This window comes from Pieris rapae, chromosome 15, assembly GCF_905147795.1.
Source record: "Pieris rapae chromosome 15, ilPieRapa1.1, whole genome shotgun sequence".
NCBI lineage: Eukaryota > Metazoa > Arthropoda > Insecta > Lepidoptera > Pieridae > Pieris > Pieris rapae.
This window is the reverse complement of record NC_059523.1, coordinates 3,160,588-3,187,654: the sequence shown is the minus strand read 5'-3', so window position 1 is coordinate 3,187,654 and position 27,067 is coordinate 3,160,588. Positions and strand designations below refer to the sequence as shown.

The 27,067-nt window shown below is 33.6% G+C and overlaps 1 protein-coding gene across 1 annotated transcript; it reads right to left on the bottom strand.

Annotated features, from left to right (window-relative positions):
- Positions 1–913: 913 nt before the first annotated feature.
- On the bottom strand, positions 914–26,719 carry LOC110997933 (sphingolipid delta(4)-desaturase DES1). The gene is made up of 7 exons (XM_022266322.2): positions 26,421–26,719; positions 6,336–6,512; positions 4,373–4,512; positions 3,700–3,913; positions 3,264–3,329; positions 2,641–2,786; positions 914–1,953 (listed from the first exon to the last, which is right to left on the bottom strand). Exons 1-7 carry the CDS (start codon positions 26,500–26,502, stop codon positions 1,813–1,815), a joined length of 966 nt encoding a protein of 321 aa, XP_022122014.1. The 5' UTR covers positions 26,503–26,719; the 3' UTR covers positions 914–1,812.
- Between the last annotated feature and the right edge of the window lie 348 nt (positions 26,720–27,067).

Genomic DNA, 27,067 nt, shown 5'->3' with positions numbered 1-27,067 from the left:
TTGTAACGAAATATTTATTCTACAAACACAAATTCTAATTAAAAATTTCAAAAAATTCAACAATTATTATGTCTTTAAGCCCAAATTATAAAAATAGAAATAACAAACAAATATGACGTGTCGCCGGGGTTGCGGGGGCACATACCGTTCAACCAATCAGAGCGCGAGTTGCATTCCGTCCTACGCCGGTTCACAATTTGACCGCTTCCCATCGATAGATTACAATCAAGCGAAAAATAATGCGTTAAATTGCAATCATAATGATACGGTTCACAATCTATCGATACTTTACAATCTTACTGGATAGATTGTAATATAACGATGTTTACAATCTTACGGTGACATATATATCATAATATTTAAAAATTATAGCTATCAAAATAAAATTTTATGAAGAGTTATCAATTTTCTCTAATATGGTGAACATTTAAGTTGACATGTTCACTCATACATGCATTCTTTATGAATGGCTTTGAGAACTGAGTTAGTAGTGCTTTTTCACATTTGTATATATATATATATATGAAATGCCAATATGTATGCACCGCTTATTGTCACCTACATTGTTATTCCTAAACCTGACTTGATTTTCTTTCAAATAGGTTATCAACTAAATTAGTTCATAATTGATTCTTATTTAATTTTTGCTGGGATTACCAGAGTCCTTGGCTCTGCACACAATTTCTTATCAATTAGTTCGATCATCAATGGGGTTGTTCTACTTATTAGTCAAAATCAGTGGTACTAGAAAGATAACACCCACGAAAAAATATTTTTTAACTAAAACTATGATTTTTTTAATTCTTTTTATTTAGCTATTATGTATACATAGTTGAGGCCTCCCTAACCCGTAGGGAAGCTTCATGATGATTAAAATTAATAAGAATTCTTGTAAAGTATATTAAAACACACCTTAATTAATACATTTTATTACAACAACTCACAGATATATACAATATGAAACATATAGATCTTTGTACATTATTCTATACTTGTTCTAGACAAGCAAATTAGGGCCACTATACAGAAGTGAAACTAGAGATTTAACTATGAAACCCGCCCTTAGTACGGAGCATCAGATAAAACTGCATAATTATAGTTGCATTAGACATGTAATAAACAATAGTTATACAGAATGCAGAAGGTCACTTCATAGGATCAAGATTAGAACTCAAAAACTATATATGTGAATATGCAATTTCATATAACTAAATATGAATAAATTTTATATAACTTATTTCTAAGATTATTTTATGTGAAATTCGATTACAATTAAGCTCATATTTTATAAATGCAGTATCAAAAAAATGTAAAAACTAATTCATTTAAATGACGGTTAACAATTGTTTTATTTAAATATTTTTAATATCTTAGGTAATATCATTTAAAAATATATAATATGAGTTTAACAAACATACCCGTATGATATTAAAATACTTGTAAAAAATTAATAAAAAATACATTTATGTTAAATTTGTAACTATGGTCTATAACACTCTTGTAAAATAACTATGGAGTGTAATTTTTACACAAAATAGGGTTCTGAGATACATATATCCAAATTGAGTATTGGAAAAGCTACATTCACGAATATTTTTTTGCGTTATTTTTTTATTAATTTTCTCACCTATATACTTTAATGTGGAGTACTTTAATACACAGTACACAAAATAAATCACTGCTTAAAATATAAAAAAAAGATCATCTTCTTGGATGATATTAAATTTTGTGACATAAGAAATATCTTTAAAATACAAACATATCCTTCAATCAGACCTATTTTGACCGACAATTTATTTATATTTTGCAAACCTAACTGTCTAGTCCCTGGTTCTTTCGTTTGATCCTAGCGTAGGGCCCGATATCGGGATCAGTCACGAAGTCCCACAAGACGCTCGACCAGCTGTCATGATGTGGTAGATTATCGTAAAACTCTGGTGCTATGCGTTTTACCTGAAATTTTTATAAATTATTACTCTCAACCAAAATATAATTTCGAATAATAGCAGGCAAATTTACCTATTCGAAATTTAAAAATAGATTTTTATTTTAGTGTAATCTGTGGGAAAAGAGAAACGTCAATGTTTTTTTTTTCTTCTTTTGGCTCTAACACGGTTTGTGCATTAGCCAGCGTCAAGTATGGTACGTCAATGTTATTTGGAAATAAGAATTATATTAGTACATAAAACAGACTACCATATTTTATATAAAGATTTTTGTTTACTTTTATACGAACTTTATTGTCGATGACAGTTGACATTTGTTTGTTGTGTTACATGATTTTTTGATTCACAATTTTCTTTTTACTAAGGAAATGACGTACGATACAAGCGCCTCTAATACGAAAATGTGTTATTAACTTGCCTACTCATCTATTGCATAGCCGGAAATCAAACATAAGGTGTTCGCTTCATACGTAAAGAACAAAACCACAGCGATTCTATTGTTACTAATGATCATTATATATATGTTTCATTTAATAAAAAAAATGTTTATAGGTAGCACTTAAATGTATGTAACGCTATGATTAAATCAATTAATCAAAGTTATAATCTCAAAAAATAATTCACATGATAGAATTACAATATTAAATTATTTATTTATTATTAATTATTATATTTATAAACTTTTAAAACTAACCTCAGGCAGTCTACTCCCCGGTACCGCTGGGAAGTCATGATGCTCATTGTGGTATCCCACATTAAACGTGATCCAGTTAAGAGGACCATAGTAGGAATAGGTCTCAAATCCTTTTTTAAACATATAATGCTCTGATATAAAATGGCCTGAAAGGTTTAAGAAAATATATTAAAAATACCGAATATTAAAGTTAGTGTTTTGAACGCGCGAATCTCTCTTTAACTCTTATTTTGCTTAGGGGCCTTCGTCAAGTATTAACACGCACTGTTGGGAGGAGGAGGAAATCTTTTTATTTGGTGATTACGTCAAGAGTAATTATTATGTACTATTATTTTTGAGGGCTTTCTTAATTTTCCTGACAAGAGGATGGGGGTTCGGAATAATTTGCAGTAAATCTGCTTACGTAATACTTGAATGTACCCTTAGCAGATTACTGATTAAGGATATAGCGTTTGCAGATAAACCGCGAGGTTTAGTTCATAAAATTGTTCCATATAAAAGAACTTAAGATAAACTATTACATTTTTAACAAGTATTTATAATCATAAGTCAAAAAATCACAATACTCGTTTTTTTTAAATTGGCAATTTGACTTATAAAATTAGTTGAGATAATTAACTCACCAGCAACAGGATGTATGCCCATAGCTAGAAGAGACCCAATAAGAAGATATGCCAACGCTTTGCCTCCTGAAAATATGATTAATCAGTCATTTTAAATTTAAGGTGTTTAGCCTTACACACACAGGTTAAGTTTTTTCACCGTATTAATTCAATTGGGTACATAGAAAGACTCAATCATCTCTATAACTATTATAACCTAACACAGAATAGTATTTTTGTAATAAAAATGCCATTTATCATAATGAGCTGCATGATATTAATATTTTCAGTCAAACACGTTACATACAGCAAAAGATGCTTTTGTTTTTCCCTTAGTATAGCCGCGGATTTCACCATAATTTTACATTGGCATAGCTGTCTCTGGAAATTAACTTAAACTAGTCCTTAGTATAACAAGCAATTAATTTAAAAGTGACCAAAAAAATTTCAAACTCACCGAAAAACTTCACCACAAGCATATCAAACATGATTTGTAAGATCAGGTTGATTACTTCCATTGGCGTTGGGGGCTTGGGTCTCACCACCAACGGCCTTAGCGAGTAGAAGAACGGTTGCAGGAAGAGCCATACCAGTTTACCACCAGTAGTGCAAAACAACTTCGCTTCTACCAAAGTCGGTAGGTCAACATCGATCTTCTCGTCGCCTTGATACTGAAATCGTATATTAGACAATTGTAACCTTGAGAAAAAAACAGTGAAAAAGACAACCGAGACTAACTGAATTAAACCACGGACATTCTACAATAGTTGAAAAACTTTTTAGTATCTTCTCTCAGCTAGGGATATAAAGTATGAAATATTCCATGCTCTTCTCTTGATTGTAGTATTGGACGCACATACTACGGTATCTTCTACGCCTACGCTTGCGTAATAAGAAGCAGTGTTTCTTCATCGAAATCCATCTTGTGAATGAAGTCGCAACACAACGACTTCAAGTAGTCGTAGTCGACTGCATTTTGCAGTCGTGTTGCAGTCGTGTACGACATCAACGCGACCGCTCTGCGCTCGTTAGTCCATCAGCGTTAGGTTTGAATTTGTGTAAGTAGTAGTTATAGAAACAGATATGGCCTGGTATATGTTATGTTATGCATAAAATACATTGTTACTTACCCTATGATGCTCCAAATGATATTTCTTAAAACTGATAGATATGGGTATTCCAATCGGAAGGTTCGCGAAGAAGCCAAACAATTTGTTGTGCAGTGGCCTATTGTGGCCGAAGGCTAGGCTGTGTGCAATTTCATGGATTGCTGAAATTAGGAAATTGTATATGATTAATATTATCATTTTATTTCAGCAAATAATATACATATTTGGCGATAATGAAGCCCTAGGTGATTATCTAATCGTTAGAATAATAATACCACTAACATCTACATATACGCATTTAGTACTTTTGGAATTGAACAATTTATATAACGCATATATTATTTGTTAAATGCCGTAGCACCTTAAAACAAATGAAAATATAATTCACACACAAGTATGGAATATGTGTGTAGACAGTAGAATAGTGATTCCCAGCGTAGGCGGGTAGGATTTGGATTTTAAATTTCAGTTTTTCATTATACATATTTCTTTTTTAATTTACTCATGGTGTTGCGTTAAAACTGAAAACGTAACTCCCTAGTAATTTCTTGCTAAAACTTTTCATTTAAGTGAACAATAAAAAAATCGTCAAATTTATGAAATGCTAAGGGGGGGCACCAAAGAAAATGGGGAATCACTGGTTCCTATAATACTGGACTCTCTCTAGAGAATATGTTACCCAATGTGAACCAAGCAAGCCCAAGTAAATAAAACAAAAGACGAAACGACTTCGCTTGGTTATGGTCGGTCAACAGAATTTTTGTCCAATGAATTTTGTGACAAGCAACTCAATCAGTATTTCCGTGCCACCAATCGTTTTCGATTGTATTTAGATTATTTATTTATTATTTATCGCTAAATATTATTCTCCATTAAGGAATTTTGTTATTCAAGATTAGATACATGAAATTAAACATCACGTGTTAGATAATAATTCACATTAATGTAGGACCAGTTTTAAATACATAAGCCGGTCATTAGAAGGACATTGTGATAAAAAGCATTTTTATTTCGTATAAGCTTGAAACGTTATAAACTTATAAGTAAGATTTCCTATTATTTCGTTTTGTATAATTAAAAAATCTATAAAAATGTTTTTATTTATTCATGTTATTGTATCCCACGGCTGTGGAATATTAAACTAGCGGAAATTAATTTAATCACAGCTCTGAGTTCAAAAATACGAATTCTTTATTACCAATATGATGTTAATACATATTTATACTATACTAGCTGGCCCCGCGATGATTTCGCCTTAATATAATATTTTTTCAAATGTGTCTCTCCATAAAAACCATCCTCAGAGGTTCAAGGAATAAAATATCACACAAAAATAAATAATGTATTTATTTTATTATGCGCTTCATATTTATTTATATGTAGTTATGATATGTAATACCACTACTTGTATAGTAACTACATATTATCGATATGCAGACAACAGTGAGTACGAAATGTAATGAGGACTGTATCTTCTGAGAAATGCTTTTATTTTTTTGATTTGAGTCAGTTTTCTGACAATTCGCGGATTTCCTGCGATTAAATTAATCGGTTCGTTTGATAAGGTATCGTGATATATATCACGTATTGATTCAAATGGCTATAATGTATTGATAATGTAAAGTTAATGAAAACATTTTATTCCATTGATAACGTGCCCTTCTCATCCTTATAAAAAAAATGATAGATAATAAATAATATCTAATTTGGAATATATAAATTCCGCATCATAGCTCTCTTGTGGATATATATATATATATATATATATATATATATATATAATATAAGGAGCTGGGTTTCCACATAAGATACTTCGGTTCTCTTGTGGTAGGTAAGTATGGCGACACCACATACTCATTATTATAGAGCTATAGGTCAACAAAAAGATTGAGATGATAAACTCCTTCGATTTTTAAAAGTTCAAACGCTGACTATAACTGTCAAACTGTAAAACTTCAATATGTCAATAGACAATACAACTTACCCAACATAAGGGAATGATTAATAACACCTCCAAAGCAGTACGCGACGACAATTAACATGGGCCAGCTCATATACGGCACCAGGGGCAGCATCACGAACTGAGCGAACACCATCCCAGTGACCACCCATTTAAAATTCGGATCATAGCCGTAGAGTTTCTTGATCTCTGGGTACTTTTCTGAAAATATAAAAACCAAACTTTATAAGGACGGCTTGGCGCATGGAAACACAAATATAACCAAATAAAACTATAAACAATATACTACGTTAAATCAAAATCTATTAATGTCTATAGACTGCTACATATCGATACTCTATCTTAAGAAAATTACCGTATATCATCACTACATAGTATAAAACAAAGTCGCTCTCTCTGTCCCTATGTCCCTTTGTATGCTTAAATCTTTGAAACTACGCAACGGATTTAATTTTTTTTAATAGATAGAGTGATTCAAGAGGAAGGTTTATTATTTCCACTATTTAATGGATAGTATTATATGTATAATAATATCCATTAAATAGTGGAGAAGTACTGTTATTTTTGAGGTTCCTAATGTGATGTCGTAAATAATTACATTTTTTCCGCTTTCATTGCAAACGCAGGCTGAACCCTACGAGTTTTATCAAAATAATGTACTAAGTATTGTACACATTGAAAAGGTCTACAGAAAAGTCCGTGACGGTTATGTGTATATGGTATATGTCGCGAATATTATCGGAGCTTTCCAGCGACGGAAACAACAATACATAATAAAAACCTGCTTTTCATCAGCTTTGCACCCGTGCGAAGCTGGGGCGGGTCACTAGTTTATTATAAGAGCAGTTTGGTTCAGGTTTCAGCGTGCTACCGTCCCCCGAGGTCGTAGGTTACTTTGATTGAAATAATCTAGTCAATCATCATCAATGTACTTTCTATGTACGGATGTATGTTTTTTTTAAGTGTTACTTACTTCAAAAAAAATTATCGTTCGAAAACCAGCATATCTATATCACGCACAGAAGGTTAATCCCCTACTTGGCTATTAGAAATCCAAATGATGACGAAAGAAGTATCTAGAAACGAAGCCCAGTTTCTGACAAGGTCACGCTAGTATTTTCTTTTAGGTTCATTTAATAATAGCCTTTTGATTGACAAAACATATAAACAAAAGGCTAGGCAAAATCTAGATTAAAGAGAACAACTAATACATTTTATCGATAGCTTATGTTTTTCATATTAACAAATTAACAAGCAATGTTTATTTCTCTAATAACTTAACGAAGAACCTTCCTGTTGTCATTTGACGATTATAACGTACACCTCACATTTATTTGTGACCTTTTAATGTTTCTATGTAATGAGAACTGGATTTTTAATTTGTTAACCTTAAATAATTAAATTACAGTTCAAATGTTATATTGGCATTTACCTTTTGTTTAAATATAATCCGTAAATTAAACATACAGTTTTCTATGTCGCAGCTAACTAGATTATTTCAATCAAAGCCGTTCAAACATTATAAACATTAATAATAAAAAAAACAGTGGCGCTACAACCTCTTTAGGTCCTGGCCTCAGATTTCTGAATCTGTTCCATGATCATTTTAAATCTATTAGGCAAGTAGGTGATCAGCCTCCAGTGCCTGACACACGTCGTCGACTTTTTGGGTTTAAGACATGTCGGTTTCCTCACGATGTTTTCCTTCACCGTTCGAGCAAATGTTAAATGCGCACATAGAAAGTCCATTGGGCACAGCCGGGGATCGAACCTACGACCGCGAGAGTCGCACGCTGAAGCCACTAGACCAACACTGCTCTTATAAACATTAATATGTATATTTAAAATGTAACATATTATTGTTCTTAAAAATAAATATTTAAAAAGATATAAGTAATAATAAAGATTTTTTTTTCTAATGTTTCAACTTTTTTATTTGCGACTTATTGAACCTGACCATGTGACATACATAAGGCTACGTATATGTATATACAGTTTTTATTTTTCCTTTCCTTAAGCTGGAAAATACGCCTTTAATTATTCAACATTCTAAGCAACATTATGAGGCGTTTAAGAACCAAACGTTTTGTTTTCTTTTATGGAAAAAGAGTAATATAATCTAGTGACTCATGCGCAGGCAACTGATAAACCTATCGGTTGATAGCCATTAATGTTTATCTAAACACGTGCTGTTATATCATAGCCTTGCACCCTATGTGGCTGACATACTAGTACCTTCTGTTTAGTCAGCATTTCTCAAGCGAGAGGTAAAATGAATAATTAAAATATGAATCAGTTCGGTATCATCCTTCGTCGCGCACACACATTTGTTGGCTTTCATTATATCGTGTAATTAAATAAAGTTGTGGAAAAGTGAATTCATCTTTCTTTTTTTTAAAATCCCAATTACTGGGATACTTCTAACATTGGTGGCAGCGAAAAGGGATTTTTATAAATCCTGGAAACGTCTCCTGTGTGTGAAAGTGTTTTAGTGAAAGTGAAAAGTGGTATCGAACTCATTCCGTCCACTGTGTGATAAGTGGCACAGGCCTCATCATCAGCCCAGTTGAGCCCAGCACCGACGGAACTATATTATTTTCGAAGAATGATATTTATGTACATCACCCTGTAAGTTTTCTAAATACTTTTGTCCAACTTACAATTCAATACCGAGTTATCAATCTCCGCATACCATAACAAGTAACGTGACACCTTGATTGTTATGACTACACAAGCCGAGATAGTTTCAAGGCGAACAAAAAAGGAAGACAACGACGATAAGATGGACTTAAATATATTATTAAAGTTTATTAAACCTTTCGATGGGTCTAGAGAAAAATTAATCCCATTTCTCAACAATTGCGAAAACGCTTATGATTTAGCAAGTGATCAAAACGGCCCGTATTATTAAAATATATTTTAAGTCAGTTGGAGGGTAAAGCCGAAAGTGCATGTGCCATTAAAGAATTCGAGTCATGGGAACAATTATCGGAATTTTTAAATACACAATTCGGAGAAAAAAAACATTATTCGGCCTTATTATCCGACTTACAAAATTGTAATCAAAATAATGATTCGGTTAATGAGTTCGCTTTACGTGTAGAATCATGTTTATCTAGACTATTGACAGAAGTAAATCTGTCCCAAAAAAAAAAGAAAAGCGAACTTGCTGGCCGAATCGCAGCAATGCAGGATCTAGCTCTGCATCATTTTGTTATTGGTTTAAAACCACAATTATCTACTATTGTCAGATGTCGAGACCCGGAAACTTTAAATGACGCTATAAATTTTGCAATTTCCGAGGAGAAAATCATCGAAGCTTCTCGGAAAAGATACAATAATCCTCAAGGGCCACTCAATAAGAATAATTATACGCGCCCTAACTACCAATTCCGAGATCGTTATCAAAACAAACCAACATTAACTTATGAACGGGCTCCTAATAATGTAAATGCAAGCAGTGCACAGTCGTTATTTTGTCGATACTGTAAAACTAAAGGGCATGTAATTGAAAACTGCCGGAAGCGTGAATTTAATAATAAAAGGTTCCAAAATACAAATCAAAATCCACGCACATTCCAACCACGAACTAACGATAGTTCTAACCGCGTAAACTTTGCAGATCCGATATCTTATGAAGATACTAATAATGATGAAGTTGTCGATGATTTAAACTGAATCCCGACTCGCGTAAGTGCCGTGCGGGTCAAAGGATAAAATACGGCACAACATCTAACAACAATGTTATCAATTATGGTGATCCCATTTCTTTACCCTCTAAACCAAAATCCAACTCCTCGACTCCGCTACATGGTAGTCAATTTTGTAAAACTTCAATATCCTCTCAGGGTAATCCAAATCCACAGACTCCGCTACATGGTAGTCAATTTATTAACCAACGAGATGCTATTGTGACTAAATCCTCTGTTTCCAGTATACCTATAAGCCCCACTAAATCTTATGCTTCCGCCGCGAAGTTTGGGCTTCCTGATTCCACTATACCCAATACATCCACAAGCTCTTACTCTAAAGACACACCTACTGTATTCGAGGTGACATCCAATGCCATAAAGAGATCCTTACCATATGTATTACTCCAGACAAATGTATCCGAAACTCCAATTAAATTCCTTATTGATTCAGGCTCGTCAGTTAGCCTAATGAAACAATCTTGCATCCAGAAGAACCAATTCTTCGAACCGCCCCAGATCTTACTTAAAGGAATAAACTCAAACAGCGAAGCAACCAAAACTTTAGGCCAGTTTCCATTAAAGTTCTTCCTGAGCAATAAACAAAATATTATTTTTGATTTTCACGCTGTTGATGACGTTAACTTACCCTATGACGCAATAATTGGTAATGACTTCCTAAACGACCTGGAAGGCATAATTGATTATAACCAAAATTCATTAACTTTAAAGAATCATAAAATTCAGATAGATTTTCATAACCCCGTATATGTAATTCCAGCTCGTTCAGAAATTGTTATTGAATGCTCAGTATCCAACCCTAACGTAAAGGAAGGTCTCGTGTTAGATCAAAATTTTCACGAAGATTTAATTTTCGCTAATTGTCTTGTCTCAGTAAAAAATAATAAAATTAATATTTCTGTTTTAAATATCTCTGAATCTCCTGTTACCTTAAAATCAAATCTTGACATTACTCTGAATCCTTTAGACTTTGATGATATTATTCATGAATCAGTTAACTTCAATTCTACCTTACAATATACCCAACATACTGACGCTTATACTCGCACTCAAGAAGTATTAAATCAATTAAGAGTGAATCACCTTAATACAGAGGAATCCAATGCTCTCCATGATATATGTTCTCAGTATTCTGATATCTTTCATATTCCTGGAGATAGACTATCTCATACTGATGCCATCCAACATGAAATAAATACATCACCCCAGAATCCTATACATGTAAAATCATACCGCTTTCCAGAGATTCACAAACAAGAAGTAGCAAAACAAATAGACCAAATGTTGGAGCAAGACATAATTAAACCTTCTATGTCCCCGTGGTCGTCTCCTATCTGGGTGGTCCCGAAAAAACTTGACGCTTCAGGACATCGCAAATGGCGTGTAGTTATTGATTACAGAAAATTAAACGACATTACTATTGGAGATAGCTATCCTATTCCTCAAATTTCCGAAATCTTAGACCAACTCGGACAAAGCAAATACTTCTCCACTCTTGATTTAGCCTCTGGGTTTCATCAAATTCCCATCAGAGAAGAGGACACACCCAAAACCGCTTTCAGTGTTCCACAAGGGCACTTTGAATTTACTCGAATGCCCTTTGGCCTTAAAAATGCACCAGCTACATTCCAACGACTTATGAACACAGCTCTCGCTGGTCTCCAAGATATCCGCTGTTTTGTGTACTTAGATGACATTGTTATATATTCCCATGACTTACCTAGCCATATGACAAACCTTGAGTTAGTTTTCCAACGTCTTAGAAAATTTAATCTTAAACTTCAACCAGATAAGTGTGAGTTTCTGAGACGTGAAGTTATTTATCTAGGACATGTAATTTCCGATAAAGGTGTAAAACCCAATCCAGACAAAATTAAATCCGTGACACAATTCCCAACTCCAAAAACCCCAAAAGATATTAAGTCCTTTTTAGGCCTTGTTTCCTATTACCGAAGGTTTATTCCGGAATTCTCCAAAATCGCCAAACCTTTAACTGCTCTTTTGAAAAAAGATGTACCATTTGTATGGGAAAATCAACAACAAATCGCTTTTGACGAATTAAAACTTAAACTTACTTCTGCTCCTGTTTTAATTTATCCAGATTTTTCCTTACCATTTACCTTAACCTGCGATGCTTCAAAATATGCCATAGGTTCTGTTCTCTCTCAAGGACCTAAAGGCCAGGAAAGACCAATAGCCTATGCTTCCAGAACTTTGAATAAAGCTGAGACCAACTACAGCACCACAGAAAAAGAACTTCTGGCAATCCTCTTTGGCTGCAAAACCTTTCGTCCATATATTTATGGGCGCAAGTTTAACATAATAACCGATCATCGACCATTGGCCTGGCTCATGAACCATAAAGACCCTAGTAGTAAGTTACAACGTTGGCGGCTCAAACTCTCGGAGTATGACTACAATATAATCTACCGTAAAGGTCTGCTCAATTCTGCAGCAGACGCTCTATCACGATACCCAGTTAACCCTATACAGAGTGATGACTCTCCTTTAAATCTTGATGAAATTAGCCCATTAAATCCCGATCATCTTGTCGATTTTGAACCCTTGAGTCCAGATGCCATTATCCCTTCCGAAATACAAAATCCCGATCCAATGCCAGATCAACGGCATGCTGAATCTCCTATAGATGCACAACGAGTTCTAGACGACTTAATACAACTAGGAGACTGGCACTCTCCAAACCTACAAAATAATTCAATTCCTTCCGAATTATTGACTCCCAGTAATTCTCCTGTTGACGATTCTCCTCCTGAGATAATTCCTTCATCCAACGACGATTACAATACGTTCTTGAAAGCATTCTCCAAAGATGATACAACCTTTACAACTCACATTAAAGAACATAATGAAAATCTCCTGAAGACTAAATCCAAAACCATCCTTGTACCGGTGTCAATCGATTTCGACGAATCCAATCCTTATCTCGAGGAAATCCTTTCTAATTTAGAAAACCAGGAAATATTGAATGAAGAACGAGAACTCCATTCTTTTAAGGAACTTCAGATAAATGAAAAATCCTTTTACCTCCTCTTAACAAAAGTTTACTATTTCGACAATTGCTCTTATCCAGATATATTTAAAACATTAAAAACTATACGGGATAAAATTTTATTATCCGGTAATATCAGTGAAATAGCCATATCTGACTTTAAAAATCCGTATGAAAACCAATCTTTCTGTAAAATATATAACATGTTAATGTATTTATTTAATAATACAAACATAATAGTTAATGTCTATCATAACAGTATTATATATCCTGTTCCAACAGAAATCACCAAACTGCTGAAAGAAAATCATGATATTCCTATTGCTGGACATCTAGGCTCTAATCGAATGTTCTCTCGCATGAAAGAAAGATACTATTGGAAAGGAATGCGATCCGACATTGAAAATTATGTAAAAAATTGTAGTTTATGTCAGTCTAACAAAGCTTTTCGCAAAATCAATAGAGCTCCTATGCAAATAACTACGACATCAACTCGTCCTTTCGAAAGAGTTGCTTTAGACATAGTCGGTCCCTTGCCCGAAGCTGGTATTATTAAACTCAAATACATACTTACTCTACAGGATGATCTTACTAAATTCTCTTTGGCTTATCCTATTACCAATGCTAATGCTGAAGAATCCTGTGAATGTTTAACTCATTTCATTTCTTTATTCGGTATTCCAAAATCTATCCTAACCGATCAAGGTACTAATTTTACTGCAGAACTTTTCAAAATGTGTTGCAAATTTCTAAAGATTAAACAAATATGGTCAACACCATACCACCCTCAAACACAAGGCGCGCTTGAACGCAGCCATTCAACATTAAAAGAATATTTAAAATCATTCGTAAACGAAAACCAATCAGACTGGCACAAATACGTCTACACAGCAATACTTACCTATAACAGTACTATCCATAGCACAACCAAGTTTACTCCTTACGAACTTATATTCGGTCATAAACCATACATACCAGACTCAGTTTTTAACTCCCAACCGGATCTCACTTACCCTGAATATATTAAAATGCTACACCATCGTTTAAAGCTTTCCCATCAAAAAGCCCTAGAGAACATCAATACTTCTAAAGAAAGATCCAAGCAATATTACGACAGACATAGTCGGATTGTACAATATAAAATTGGTGACTACGTATATGTTAAAAACCATGTCCGACTCCGTAAAGCCTTATCACCTATATGGAAAGGTCCATATAAAGTAGTAAAGATACATGGCAATAACACCCTATCTCTATTAATTAATCGTCGTCATGTAAAACATCACTATGACGAAGTTAAACTTGCGGTTGAAAGTGAAGACTAAATACTACAGAAATAGTACTAAGTTAATTTTTTTTAAGTAAGGCTTACTTATACATAAATTAATTATATATAATAATTAAAACTAAGTGATAGACTAAACTATAATTTGCACTTATTATTCTATTTCTTCTTACAGACTAATAATTTATAATCCTATCCTGGGAATCGAGAATGCAGAGTATATTCATACTATCACCTCAAGTCCTGGTATATACTTCGATCCACATGGTAATGCAAAAATAATAAATGATCATATTCACATAGTGATCCCAATTGATATATCCTTTGCCCCAACTCATATTGACAATATTAAAAATGCTTTCGGTACAATACGTTACTTATGTCAACAGAGCCAATCATTCAACCACTTTGAATGTCATAATCTTATTCAACCACTCGATTCGTTGTTCAAAGATATAATTCGGGATTTTCAGTCTATATCACACCTTACAACTTCCAAATCGAAACGATCTGCCTGGTTTGCCGGTATTGGAACTGTGTTTAAACATATCTTTGGAACTTTGGATGAAGATGATGCACATCGATATAATAAAGCAATAGCTAAAATGCAACAAACCGATAAAGATCTAAATTCGAATCTTAAACAAAGCATCTATATTTCTAAATCAGCAATTACAAATTTCAACGCTTCGATGAACGAACTCAATAAAAACCAAATTCTACTTAACGATGTGCTTGATAAATTATCTCTTTCCGTCAAAAATGTTTCTGAGGTCATTAACTCTGTCAAGTTCCAAACGAACTTAGATGAAATCTTGAGTGTGTTACAAGCTAGCTTATTAACACTTTCATTTAAGATTGAAGACATTGTCAACAGTGTATTGTTTTCGAAATCAAACACTATTCATCCGTCAATCATTACTCCTAAGCAATTATATGTAGATTTAGTAAGTAATATTAAAGATGTATCTAGACTTAAGGATTTCCCCGTAGAGTTAAATTTAGATAATATTAATATCCTCATGAACCTCGCTAAAATAATTTCATATGTTATCGATAATTGTCTAGTATTTGTAATAAAAATTCCACTTGTAAATGTAGAAACATACAATCTTTATAAAGTTATACCTATACCTGTACCACATAACCCGACATCTCCAAATTCATTTGCACTTATTACTGCTACGAAATCTTTTATAGGAATTAGTGAAGATAAGAAATTATATTTTAATTTTGATAATATAGATTCTTGTAATTTAATAATTGGACATCAGTATATTTGTAACCCTTTGAATACTCTCAGTGTTGTTAATTATCCAATATGTGAAACAGAAATAATCACCAAAGCTATTGAAAAATTACCTAAAAGTTGTACTACAAAATTTATATTCGGTAAAGTTGATATCTGGCATAAACTAAATAATAATAAATGGTTTTATGTTGAATCTAATGATGAGAAACTGAATATTAAATGTAATCATAGAACAATCGAAATTGTTATATCAGGAACCGGAATACTTAGCCTGACACCAGGTTGTACCGCATTTTGTAAAGAAAATAGATTTGAAGCGAAAAATGTTTACGAAATTACCGTAAGTCCTGTTGTTTCAAATTTTAACATTATTAATGATAGTTGTTGTAATTTAATGGAATTTTCCAAAGTAAATATTAATATTTCAACACATCAGTTACGTCATGTGAATCTTGATAGTTTGAATTTAATTCACGACTTACCTATTAAGCCCATTGATGATAATTTAGATGTTTTCCTTAATGACTCTTCAGACTATGTTAGTTTTAGCTTTAGCGTAATTTCTTTTATAATTATCTTAAGTATTGCATTAATAATCCTTGTAAAAGCCAATAAATGCGTTTTTCGAAACAAAGACATAGAGAATCCAGATAATATCTCTTCAACAAGTGAAGCCCCACATCCTCAGCCTCGTCTCCGTATGGAATAACCATCTTACCTTTTTTCGCAAACTTACCTAAAACCGTAAGTTTACTCTTAAACGGGGGGTTGTTATATCATAGCCTTGCACCCTATGTGGCTGACATACTAGTACCTTCTGTTTAGTCAGCATTTCTCAAGCGAGAGGTAAAATGAATAATAAAAATATGAATCAGTTCGGTATCATCCTTCGTCGCGCACACACATTTGTTGGCTTTCATTATATCGTGTAATTAAATAAAGTTGTGGAAAAGTGAATTCATCTTTCTTTTTTTTAAAATCCCAATTACTGGGATACTTCTAACAGTGCGTAACTTATGTATGTATACAATTGCGTCACAAAGTTAAAATATATTTACGTATTTTTGTACACTATAACAGTGTACATCCATATAACATTTATGTACCAGTTCCCAAATTAAAACTTCGCCTAGTGCCTACCTAAAAAGGTACTAATAAAAATTCGCCAATTACTCTTTTACTAAGCTGCCACTATTACATTTCCGTGACATCGTCTTAGTTCATCGTGGCAGAGACTAAAAGTGCAATTGATTTTTCAATCATACAATATATGTTACATTTAAGACTCTAACATACGCCGATGACTTTGAGGATTTGACCTCTACTACAAACAATAATTTACTAACGCCATCTAGTCTAACAAAATAGTGAATAGTCTAACAAAACTACGTGAATACGAAACCAATTATTAGCTAAATATAAAAATTTATAAATAAATATTGGTCTAGAAAAAATGGTGGCTGCCAATGATTTAACTAGTACATACATGATTTTTTTACATGTTTAATTCGTTCTGAGGTTAAAACTTTTTAATGTCAGTATTGCTAAAATACCGAAACCGAGTCATCATCATCAGCTGACGATGGACTCTGATGGTTGGTACTGGATCTCGAGGATGGTAAGCAGTAGACATACCGTCATTGAGCTCGTTGTAATCAGCTCAGCGAAACGATACTAGAAATGTGACTATATGAACCTGATGATGGACTCCGAAGGTGGGTACTGGGTCTCGAGGATGGTAAGCAGTAGACATACCGTCATTGAGCTCGTTGTAATCAGCTCAGCGAAACGATACTAGAAATGTGACTATATGAACCTGATGATGTACTCCGAAGGTGAGTAGTGGATCTCGAGGATGGTAAGCAGCAGACATACCGTCATTGAGCTCGTTGTAATCAGCTCAGCGAAACGATACTAGAAATGTGACTATATGAACCTGATGATGGACTCCGAAGGTGAGTAGTGGATCTCGAGGATGGTAAGCAGCAGACATACCGTCATTGAGCTCGTTGTAATCAGCTCAGCGAGACGATACAAGAAATGTGACTATATGAACCTGATGATGGACTCCGAAGGTGAGTAGTGGATCTCGAGGATGGTAAGCAGTAGACATGCCGTCATTGAGCTCGTTGTAATCAGCTCAGCGTTGTTACCATCCTCGAGATCCACTACTCACCTTCGGAGTCCACCATCAGGTTCATATAACACATTTCTAGTATCGTCTCGCTGAGCTGATTACAACGAGCTCAATGACGGTATGTCTGCTGCTTACCATCCTCGAGATCCACTACTCACCTTCGGAGTCCATCATCAGGTTCATATAGTCACATTTCTAGTATCGTTTCGCTGAGCTGATTACAACGAGCTCAATGACGGTATGTCTACTTTTACCATCCTCGAGACTCAGTATCCACCTTCGGAGTCCATCATCAGGTTCATATAGTCACATTTCTAGTATCGTTTCGCTGAGCTGATTACAACGAGCTCAATGACGGTATGTCTGCTGCTTACCATCCTCGAGATCCACTACTCACCTTCGGAGTCCATCATCAGGTTCATATAGTCACATTTCTAGTATCGTTTCGCTGAGCTGATTACAACGAGCTCAATGACGGTATGTCTGCTGCTTACCATCCTCGAGATCCACTACTCACCTTCGGAGTCCATCATCAGGTTCATATAGTCACATTTCTAGTATCGTTTCGCTGAGCTGATTACAACGAGCTCAATGACGGTATGTCTACTGTTTACCATCCTCGAGACTCAGTATCCACCTTCGGAGTCCATCATCAGGTTCATATAGTCACATTTCTAGTATCGTTTCGCTAAGCTGATTACAACGAGCTCAATGATGGTATGTCTAATGCTTATCATACTCGAGACTCTGTACCCACCTTCGGAGTCCATCATCAGGTTCATATAGTCACATTTCTAGTATCGTCTCGCTGAGCTGATTACAACGAGCTCAATGACGGTATGTTTACTGCTTGCCATCCTCGAGACCCAGTACCCACCTTCGGAGTCCATCATCAGGTTCATTTAGTCACATTTCTAGTATCGTCTCGCTGAGCTGATTACAACAAGCTCAATGACGGTATGTCTACTGCTTACCATCCTCGAGATCCAGTACCCACTTTCAGATTCCATCAGGTATCAGGTTCAGCAACTTATTTTACTTGGTTGTACAAGTTGCACTTGAAACTTGACAACTCTAAATTTGAGTTTTGTTTGGGTAGGTACTTATATACATATACTTATAACATACAATAATTTCCGAAGTTCATGTCCTCGCCTCACTTGATATAGATACTTTTTATATTTTGGCATTTCTAAAAAAATCCGCGGGTAAAAACTAATATACGCAAATATCTAATTATTATTGGCTCCGAAACACAAGCGTAGTCCTCCCGTCGCAAAGCGTTGAGGTGGACTGAAGACAAGCCGCATGCAGGGCTCGCGGGTGTGAAATTGCGGAGGGAAGCCCATTGCGCTTGAGTTTATTTACCTTTTATTACTTTCCATGCCCAGGAAACGAATTAATACAATTTTTTTTTTATCAAAATAATAGTATAAGCTATATCTAATAATACGTGTAAGATTAAAATAAATCGCATAAACCGTTTTGGAGCGAATTTGTAATTTATGTCTAATCTACGGTTCGATGGTAATTTTTTTTTTGGGAAATTGGTATTGCTTTTATCTTTTTTGATTTTATCAATCGATACAGTAGGCTTCAACCCACAATATATATTTTTTTCAAATGCATATGAGCGACAGTTCTTCCAACAATTTAATTTAAACTAGGGCTAGTTGACCGATTTGAGCACTGTTCAAGCCTTAAAAGTCACTGTGGTGTATAAATGTAACAATAGATGTCTTGTTAGGCACGCGGATTTTTAAAACGTTAACCTATATAATTAACTGGCTGAGTTATTCAACATGGCAGTAAAATCTCTACGTTCTGCTTCCATACCTTGTTAGTCTTGAACCTCGAGAGGTACTGAGCCGAATTTGCATGTGAACTGCTCGTATAGTGAAGTAAAAATCGAAAACATCTCGAGGATACTCAAATAATAATTGACAAACAGGTAAATGTAAGCGTTATTGGGAGAACGGATTAAAGACATTTATGGACCGATATTTTATAAATAACCTTCTCATTTGTTTTTACTCATCAGCATGGGTTGGTTTAGCTTGTTTTCCATACAATGATACACTCTACCATAACATTACACCCACCCTCAATGAAATACTAAAGAGTAATTTTTAAGTTTTTTTTTAACAGGGAGCAAACGGCTCAGCTCACCCGATGTAAAGTGATACCGGCGCCCTTGGACACTCTCCATGCTAGAGGGCTCGCGAGTGTGTTGCCGGCCTTTCAAGAATTTGTACGCTCTTTTCTTGAAGTTGTAAAAGTTTCCGAAATTAGTTAAAACTGCGGAGCTGTGTACGCTGTTTTGTTGCTTTATTGTCCTAGCCCGCAATAAATTCGAGGATCGGCATCATACATACGTTCGGTATGTATGATTTCATTCTAAGACATCCAATTGTTTCCAAATTGGGATGTCTTACGCGTGCTTTATCACGAAGATGCCTCGAAATCGCAAGATTTTAATAAAATAAGTGAAAAAATACAACAAGATTTCTTGTGCGGCTAAAGATGTCAGGCGAAAATATACTCAATAGCGTTCAAATAAGAATTGCGTTTTATGTAATTACTAACACTAGTCTTTTTATGTTCTAATACAGATTGTTCATTTAACCAAATATTCCTTTTTCCTTCTATATGTGCACCAGTATAGACTGTGAGACAACCCTGGCTCTAGTCATATATAATGCTGTCAATTTATAAATTGACTTTCATTGCATGTCAAGCCAATAAAAGGAAACATTATCTTGTGTGCTTCATGTCTCTTAATTCACGTCTCCAAATGTCTGGATGATAGATAATTGTTATTACAATGCCTCCCAACAAATACAATTAAATATTTTATTCAGAAATTTGTTCGGATTGCGCAAGGCATACCAAAACCATACAACAACAGTACATGTCTAAAGACGACGCTAGAGGATGCCACAGAATTTAGAATATATTTATAATATATGTAAGCAAAAATTAACAATCAGTATGTATAGGAGTCATTCGGTGTTTAACATTAGGTTAGGTAGATAGTATGACAATTATATACCTACTAAATTGAGGGACGGTGACTGATTTAACTATCAGGACCTAACCCTGCAACTTCCAATAGAAATTCTTATTTAAATAATTATTTTTTTGTTAAGAGCGATCCCATGGCTGCAACATCAGCGCTGTGAGAAAACTACATCGACCTTTCAAACAAAAACGTGGTCATCGAAATTCGAAGTTACAGGGTACCGGTGCTGCTCTTAATAAGTTGAACACTAAAACTTTTTTAACATACAATATCTAAGATCGATTTGTATTTACGTATTTCTTATCGGCTAGAGCAAACAATAAAATACAACATGTAATAAAATTTTCGTATGTATTAAAACGATAACATTAATTACCGATAACAGTACTTAGAAATATATGTATTGAGGAAAAGAGAATTTCTAATGAACGTTTAACATATTTCGAATCTTTTTCTAACTTGCTTAATGGTATAATCTAGATTCTAGATGTTTTGATGATTTTCCCGACAGATTTATAAGTTCCGCCTGCAAAAACTAATTTGGAGATTAGTCAGCTTTCGTACGAATACGTATTCTACTACACTACTGATACAGACATAATATATTCGGACTGATAAATTTAAAGAGAGCACTGTTAAGTATCTAATACTTATCCGCATTGTTAAGCAAGAATTTACTAGTAAAACTGGTAACATAATGTTTTATCTACCTATATGTTATATAGTATATCTAGTTATCTAGATAAAACATTAGGTATATATGAGGTGGTGCAGTTTAATAAATAAATATGCAAAATAGAAAAGTATTCCATCACTCCTACAGACTGCAGACGATCTGGATCTACAAACAAATATCAAGTACCTACATTATACTGTTGAATCCATTTACGCCTGCGACCTTGGATTATCAATGGGATGCACCAACTTGCCTTTTCGTCCTTATCTGTTTTAGCCTCATAGGTACTAACTCAATAGTTTTGCACTCAAGATACAATTTATGATTAATAGATATAAGAATACATACGTGTTACTTGCTAGGATTGAGCGTGTCTCTATCTATAGATTATTTTTTTAAAGAAAATAAATTAAGATACCAAAAATAGTAGTGTAACGTTGGAACAGAAATTGGTCACAAATTTTTCCGCCCAGCGAAGCGTCGACATTTATTACAATAATATTATAATTATTAGTTGATAACAAGAGAATCTCTAAAATATTCGACAATTGAACGTCATTGTCCGATATATAAGCGGACTAAGTATCAGTTAATACACGGAATAATCTAAAAGAAATCATAACGTTACCAACAAAATGAATACTATATAAATTTTCATAATTTTCTGTGAGACTACCTACAGTCATAACTCAGATGACCTTCAATGACGTCTCTGCAAACAATAGCAAAACAGTTATTCATACCATATTGTTATCATACAAAATGGCTTACAATATACGAACATTCTGTATTCTGTAGGTATATAGTTTATGACACTTTGAAACACTATTTTCTTAGTGAAATCATCAACTATAGTCTATACATAGTAGATATATTTAACGTAGTGAGAATTTGATAATAACAATATCATCAAATATTTAATAACGGTCGCAGTGATTGTTTTTCTATAGTTTTTTTTGGTTTAAACATAAAAATTTTGGTTTTATTTATTTCAATATAAGATATATATCTTATATTGAAAAAAATTTAGTTCCAAATTTTATGACTTGATACCCGTGAACCCGTAACGGCTTATAAGTTCATTATTTCGTTGGTAATCAGCGGTCATAGCTTAGACATTAACTTTATGTTGATACATTAGTCGGAAATTACTTCAAATTACGTTTCCATCAGTAATACTACGGTGTTAAACAAATGAAACTCAATTTCAATTAAACTTAACTGATTCGTAACACAAACTTGGAATTAAATGATACGAAATCTCAAATCGGAGTCGCTATTTCAGTTACTGGATTCTAGAAAGAAATGCTTAAGGAATTTCTGGCAATATTTTAAACATAAAATGCGTTTAAGGAAAGTTATATACACGACCAAAATTTTTATACATGGCGCTTACTCATAGCTATACTAATAACTATTAGTACTGAAGTCCGAAACGACTAATTAACAATAATTACACTACAACAAGATGTTAATGTGGAAATTGTGAACTATTTTAAATGTATGAATGTAAAGAAACAAGCTACTGTGAACTCCTTTATATTTTCTTGTAAACTTATATATATTCTATATAAAATAAGATATTGGCTATAAAAACAAATAAGCTATGCTTAAAAAAAACAGTTCCTAAACCTAGCGTAAAACTATATCCTAAGTAATTTCAATAATGTTATCTGGAAATTAAGTGCAAGCGTAACATTCTGTGATTGATTTTAGTTTTTCTCATTTTGAATTTAAAATATACGTTCAGTCTTAAATCTATATAACCACACTTTGGGAGCGACACTAAACTTAACGTTAAATGGAAAGAAGGAAAATCTGCACGAGAATTTTTTTTCTTAGACTTAGTCATTTCATAAAAACAATTCTTATTTGAACGTTATTGCGTATAGTCTGTTTTTTCGTTTGACGTCTTATGCTGCACCAGTAATTACCAAGTATTTTATTTATATCTTGCGATATTAAGGCGTCTTCGTGATAAAGCATGTCTAAGACATTTTATGATCCAAGTTGGTAACAAGCCCTAAAGAATAGCCCTAAAAAAACACAAAGACAGGGTAATACCCTATTATTACATTAAACTCTTTGGTTTATGAAAAATTCTGTGAAATGTAAACAAAGCATTGGTACCGTCATGTGCTACTAATTAACTTGATAAGCCACTGATCTTAATCAACAATGTGGCTTATCTGTTTGTTTAGGATTTAACTATGATTGTAAGACATCTTCACAGATTCTTATTAGTCATAAAGTGTGCATAGTGGAGTATAAACCAACTTCTTTAATTCTTTAACATTTTTCAAAATTATCTTCTTTATTCTTTTTTCCAGCGTTAATGTAATAGAAATTGAAAGCTTATGTTCGAATATTATATTTCAAGGCATGGGTTCAAACCTTCATTGTGCAACAACAGATTTTCTAATTTTTTTGCAAAATTTACACCAACACAAGTGGAGGAAAACTTAGTGAAACAAAATATATATGATAGAGTAAAGACATCTAAAGGAGGACAGTTTTCACTTTCAAGCCATCTAGCTGCGCTGTATACTTGAATTACTCAAAACCTTACATGTTCATAATAATAGACCCAAAAACAAAACAAATTTATAAGGTATTTAATTATTGATTAATTATTGCAATATTTAAGTATAATTGAGAAGCTCCTTCCTATAAAATTGCTTTAATTATCTTGAACTTTACATAATAATTCACATTAATGCATTAGGAAGTTATATTACAATGAATTAGAAATCACAATTCATACTAAATAATAACTTGTTTATCTGTAGCCACTGTGATTTTATATAAAAATATATGTTTTAATTACATGTTCAAAAGTGATCTTTAAACATATTTTTAGCATTTCCAATTTAGGTAGTAATATTCAATTTTTTAGGTAAACAAATTATATATTCAGTGAATTTCTTTAAATTTGTACTGCCTGTGAAATAGATCATCTAAACAAAAGTAAATTTAAAGTTGTGTCTTAACCAGAAGGTGAAGTGTGATGAATGTTGATCTGAATACAAATAAAATATAGTCCTGCAAAACTATAAAAAATAACTAACTAATTTAATTAGTACTTAAAGTATGGCTCATTTACCCTAATTTAATAATAAGACTGGGACAAGCTGATTCCTTATTAAGTAAAGTTATCAATTGTCTAAGTGACTTTTAGTAGTTCATTTTTGTCCATTAGTAGATAAATGGAGATATAGTCTTCATATTCCGCTTCAAATTGTATGTCATGTTCATTAATATTACGATGAATATATCAAGAAGATATAATAGTAGGGGAGCCCAAGAGGGGATTTCGGGATTTACTGAAGCGCGGCAGATTAATATACAGGGGGATACCTTGTACCCGGTTAAGTACCTCCACCAAATATGAGGCCCATATATAAGGCCGCCCGTGAAGGATACAGGATCAGATTAGTAAAAAAAAATTGATCATCAGACATTCTCGAGCGCGTCAGATTAAGGTAGTGTGAGTTAATTACATCCTAAAAAGTGTATATTCCACTAATCTGACAATTTGAGAGTGACGTAAAGAAAGGGGAGGGCAGCAAAGTTGTAAAAAAAAAACGTCATCTTGACATTCTCGAGCGTAGCTAATTTTTTTTTTATTTTGAATGAAATAATTCAAGAATATTGAAAAATATATAATCTGACGATTTCCGCAAGCCGAATAACAAAATTTCGTCGATAAAGTTCGTGCGATAAACGCGTGCAGCTGCGTGATGCCTACATTTCCTTCTCCGCGTTTCCCTCAAAATTAGATTTCATGTGAATTTGAACCGATGGGGACCGATAGATTTTGAGAAATTTTGAAAAATCTAATAAAATAACAATTTGTTTTTTTGAAAGTGTTTTTTTGCAATAACTTTTAAACGGCTTTATCCATCAACTTCAAAAAACTAATCCATCTTTAAGCTTGAAAAACGACGTCGATCGCCAACAAACTGGTCAAAATCGGTTGATTCGTTCGAGAGATATCGTGAACGAAAGAAAACCGAAAAAAGTGTTTCTATCACATAACTTCGACATTTCATATCGGATTATCGTTTTTGATGAAATTAAATAATTAGAGCTTAAAAAATGCGTCGATCGCCGTCAACCGCGGGAAAATTGCTTGATCCATTCAAAAGTTATTGGGGTTTGAAAATTTCAAAAATAGTGTTCTATGAAACTTCTATCAGACTTTCGAGCTGGGAGAACTCAAACGCATAGAAATATTATTTCTTTGAACTCAGCGAGCTCATAAGTACAATTTTAAGCGCCCAGGAATGGAATTGCAGGCATGGCCTTTAGGGTGAACCGTTTTTCTAATATTTTTTTTGTCAGATCAGGCAATTCCCTTTAGATAATCGTCAGATTATGAGACAGTACGTTTAGAATATGAATCTGAACCATATATATCTTAATCTGACGCGCTCGAGTATTTCAAAATGGCGATTTTTTTTTGCACATTATAATAATGGCTGCGAGTTTGCGTCAGCTCGAAATCGTCAGATTATTGAATGAGAGCTTTTTTTTTGGTGCACTTAACACCCCCTTAGAAAACCTGACGCGCTCGATTAAATTTTTTTTTTTTTCATTTTTAACCCTTACGTACAACCACCCCCATCATGCAAATGATCAGATTAACATACGTACATTATTAAAAATACGTAGGACATTGATGCTATCAATATCTGACGCGCTCGAGTATGTCCATGCAACAATTTTTTTTTACATATTTAAACATCTATAGCCGCTTTCCCCACCGATGAAAAGGTATATATCATATAACATTTTTTTCTTCTTATCATCTAAGCTTTGCAACCCAATAGGTCTCCACGACGCTCGAGTAAATCCCCATTTAGCATCGTGGGCTCCCCTACCATAAGGCACTTATGACATATTATTTAGCATCTCGTGATCGTTTGAATGTCAGGCTAACTAGCTATAGTTTAAAACTACCAAAATGTAATTAATCGTTGGTTTAATTATTTATAAAAATGACGTAATTTATTACCCAAAATAATTTTCCGTCGACTGGCATGCGGCTCCTCTGTATGGACCCATTCAAAATCATTTCTCGATACGTGTGCACCCATTTTAGGTATAAATTAATTTCACTTTCCACAGAATTATAAGTTTAAATGTTCAGGGCTAGAATAAGAGCAACGTTTCTCATTGAAACATTAGATTGTAACTGATACTGTTCGCGATTCGGGCCGGCACTTATTTCATTTTGTGACGAACGAAATCCGAAGCGATAAATTGGTCGCACGACCGCTCAGAATAACGTCATTATTCAATTTAATTTTTTAACCATAGATTGCAATTCTATATTATTTCACCTTCAAACACATCTGACGTCCGCGAAATGTCTTAGAAATTTTAAACCATAGATTCCGACATGATTATGACTAAACACTATATAGACTAGAGAAAGAGTCAGAGAGCTGAGAGAGTCAGCTCACCTCCAGATAAAATAATATTAAAGAAAATGAAAGTTAAAAATATTTACTTACTGTTGTAAAGAAAATCAAAACTGTACCTAACTCCTATTTAAAATGTGTAACGTTCGTATTTGTTATTAATAATAGTTCCATTCAAGGTCTAACTTATCTTAATCTTCTTCTCGTTGCGTTAGAAATTCAGTACAATATATTTAAA

Coding starts and splice junctions, on each gene's coding strand:
- LOC110997933 (XM_022266322.2), bottom strand. CDS start 26,502: ATGGGTGCACACGTATCGAGAAATGATTTTGAATGGGTCCATACAGAG. Junction 4,513..6,335: donor TAATCATTCCCTTATGTTGG/GTAAGTTGTATT, acceptor TCCTAATTTCAG/CAATCCATGAAATTGCACAC. Junction 3,914..4,372: donor ATCATTTGGAGCATCATAGG/GTAAGTAACAAT, acceptor ATACGATTTCAG/TATCAAGGCGACGAGAAGAT.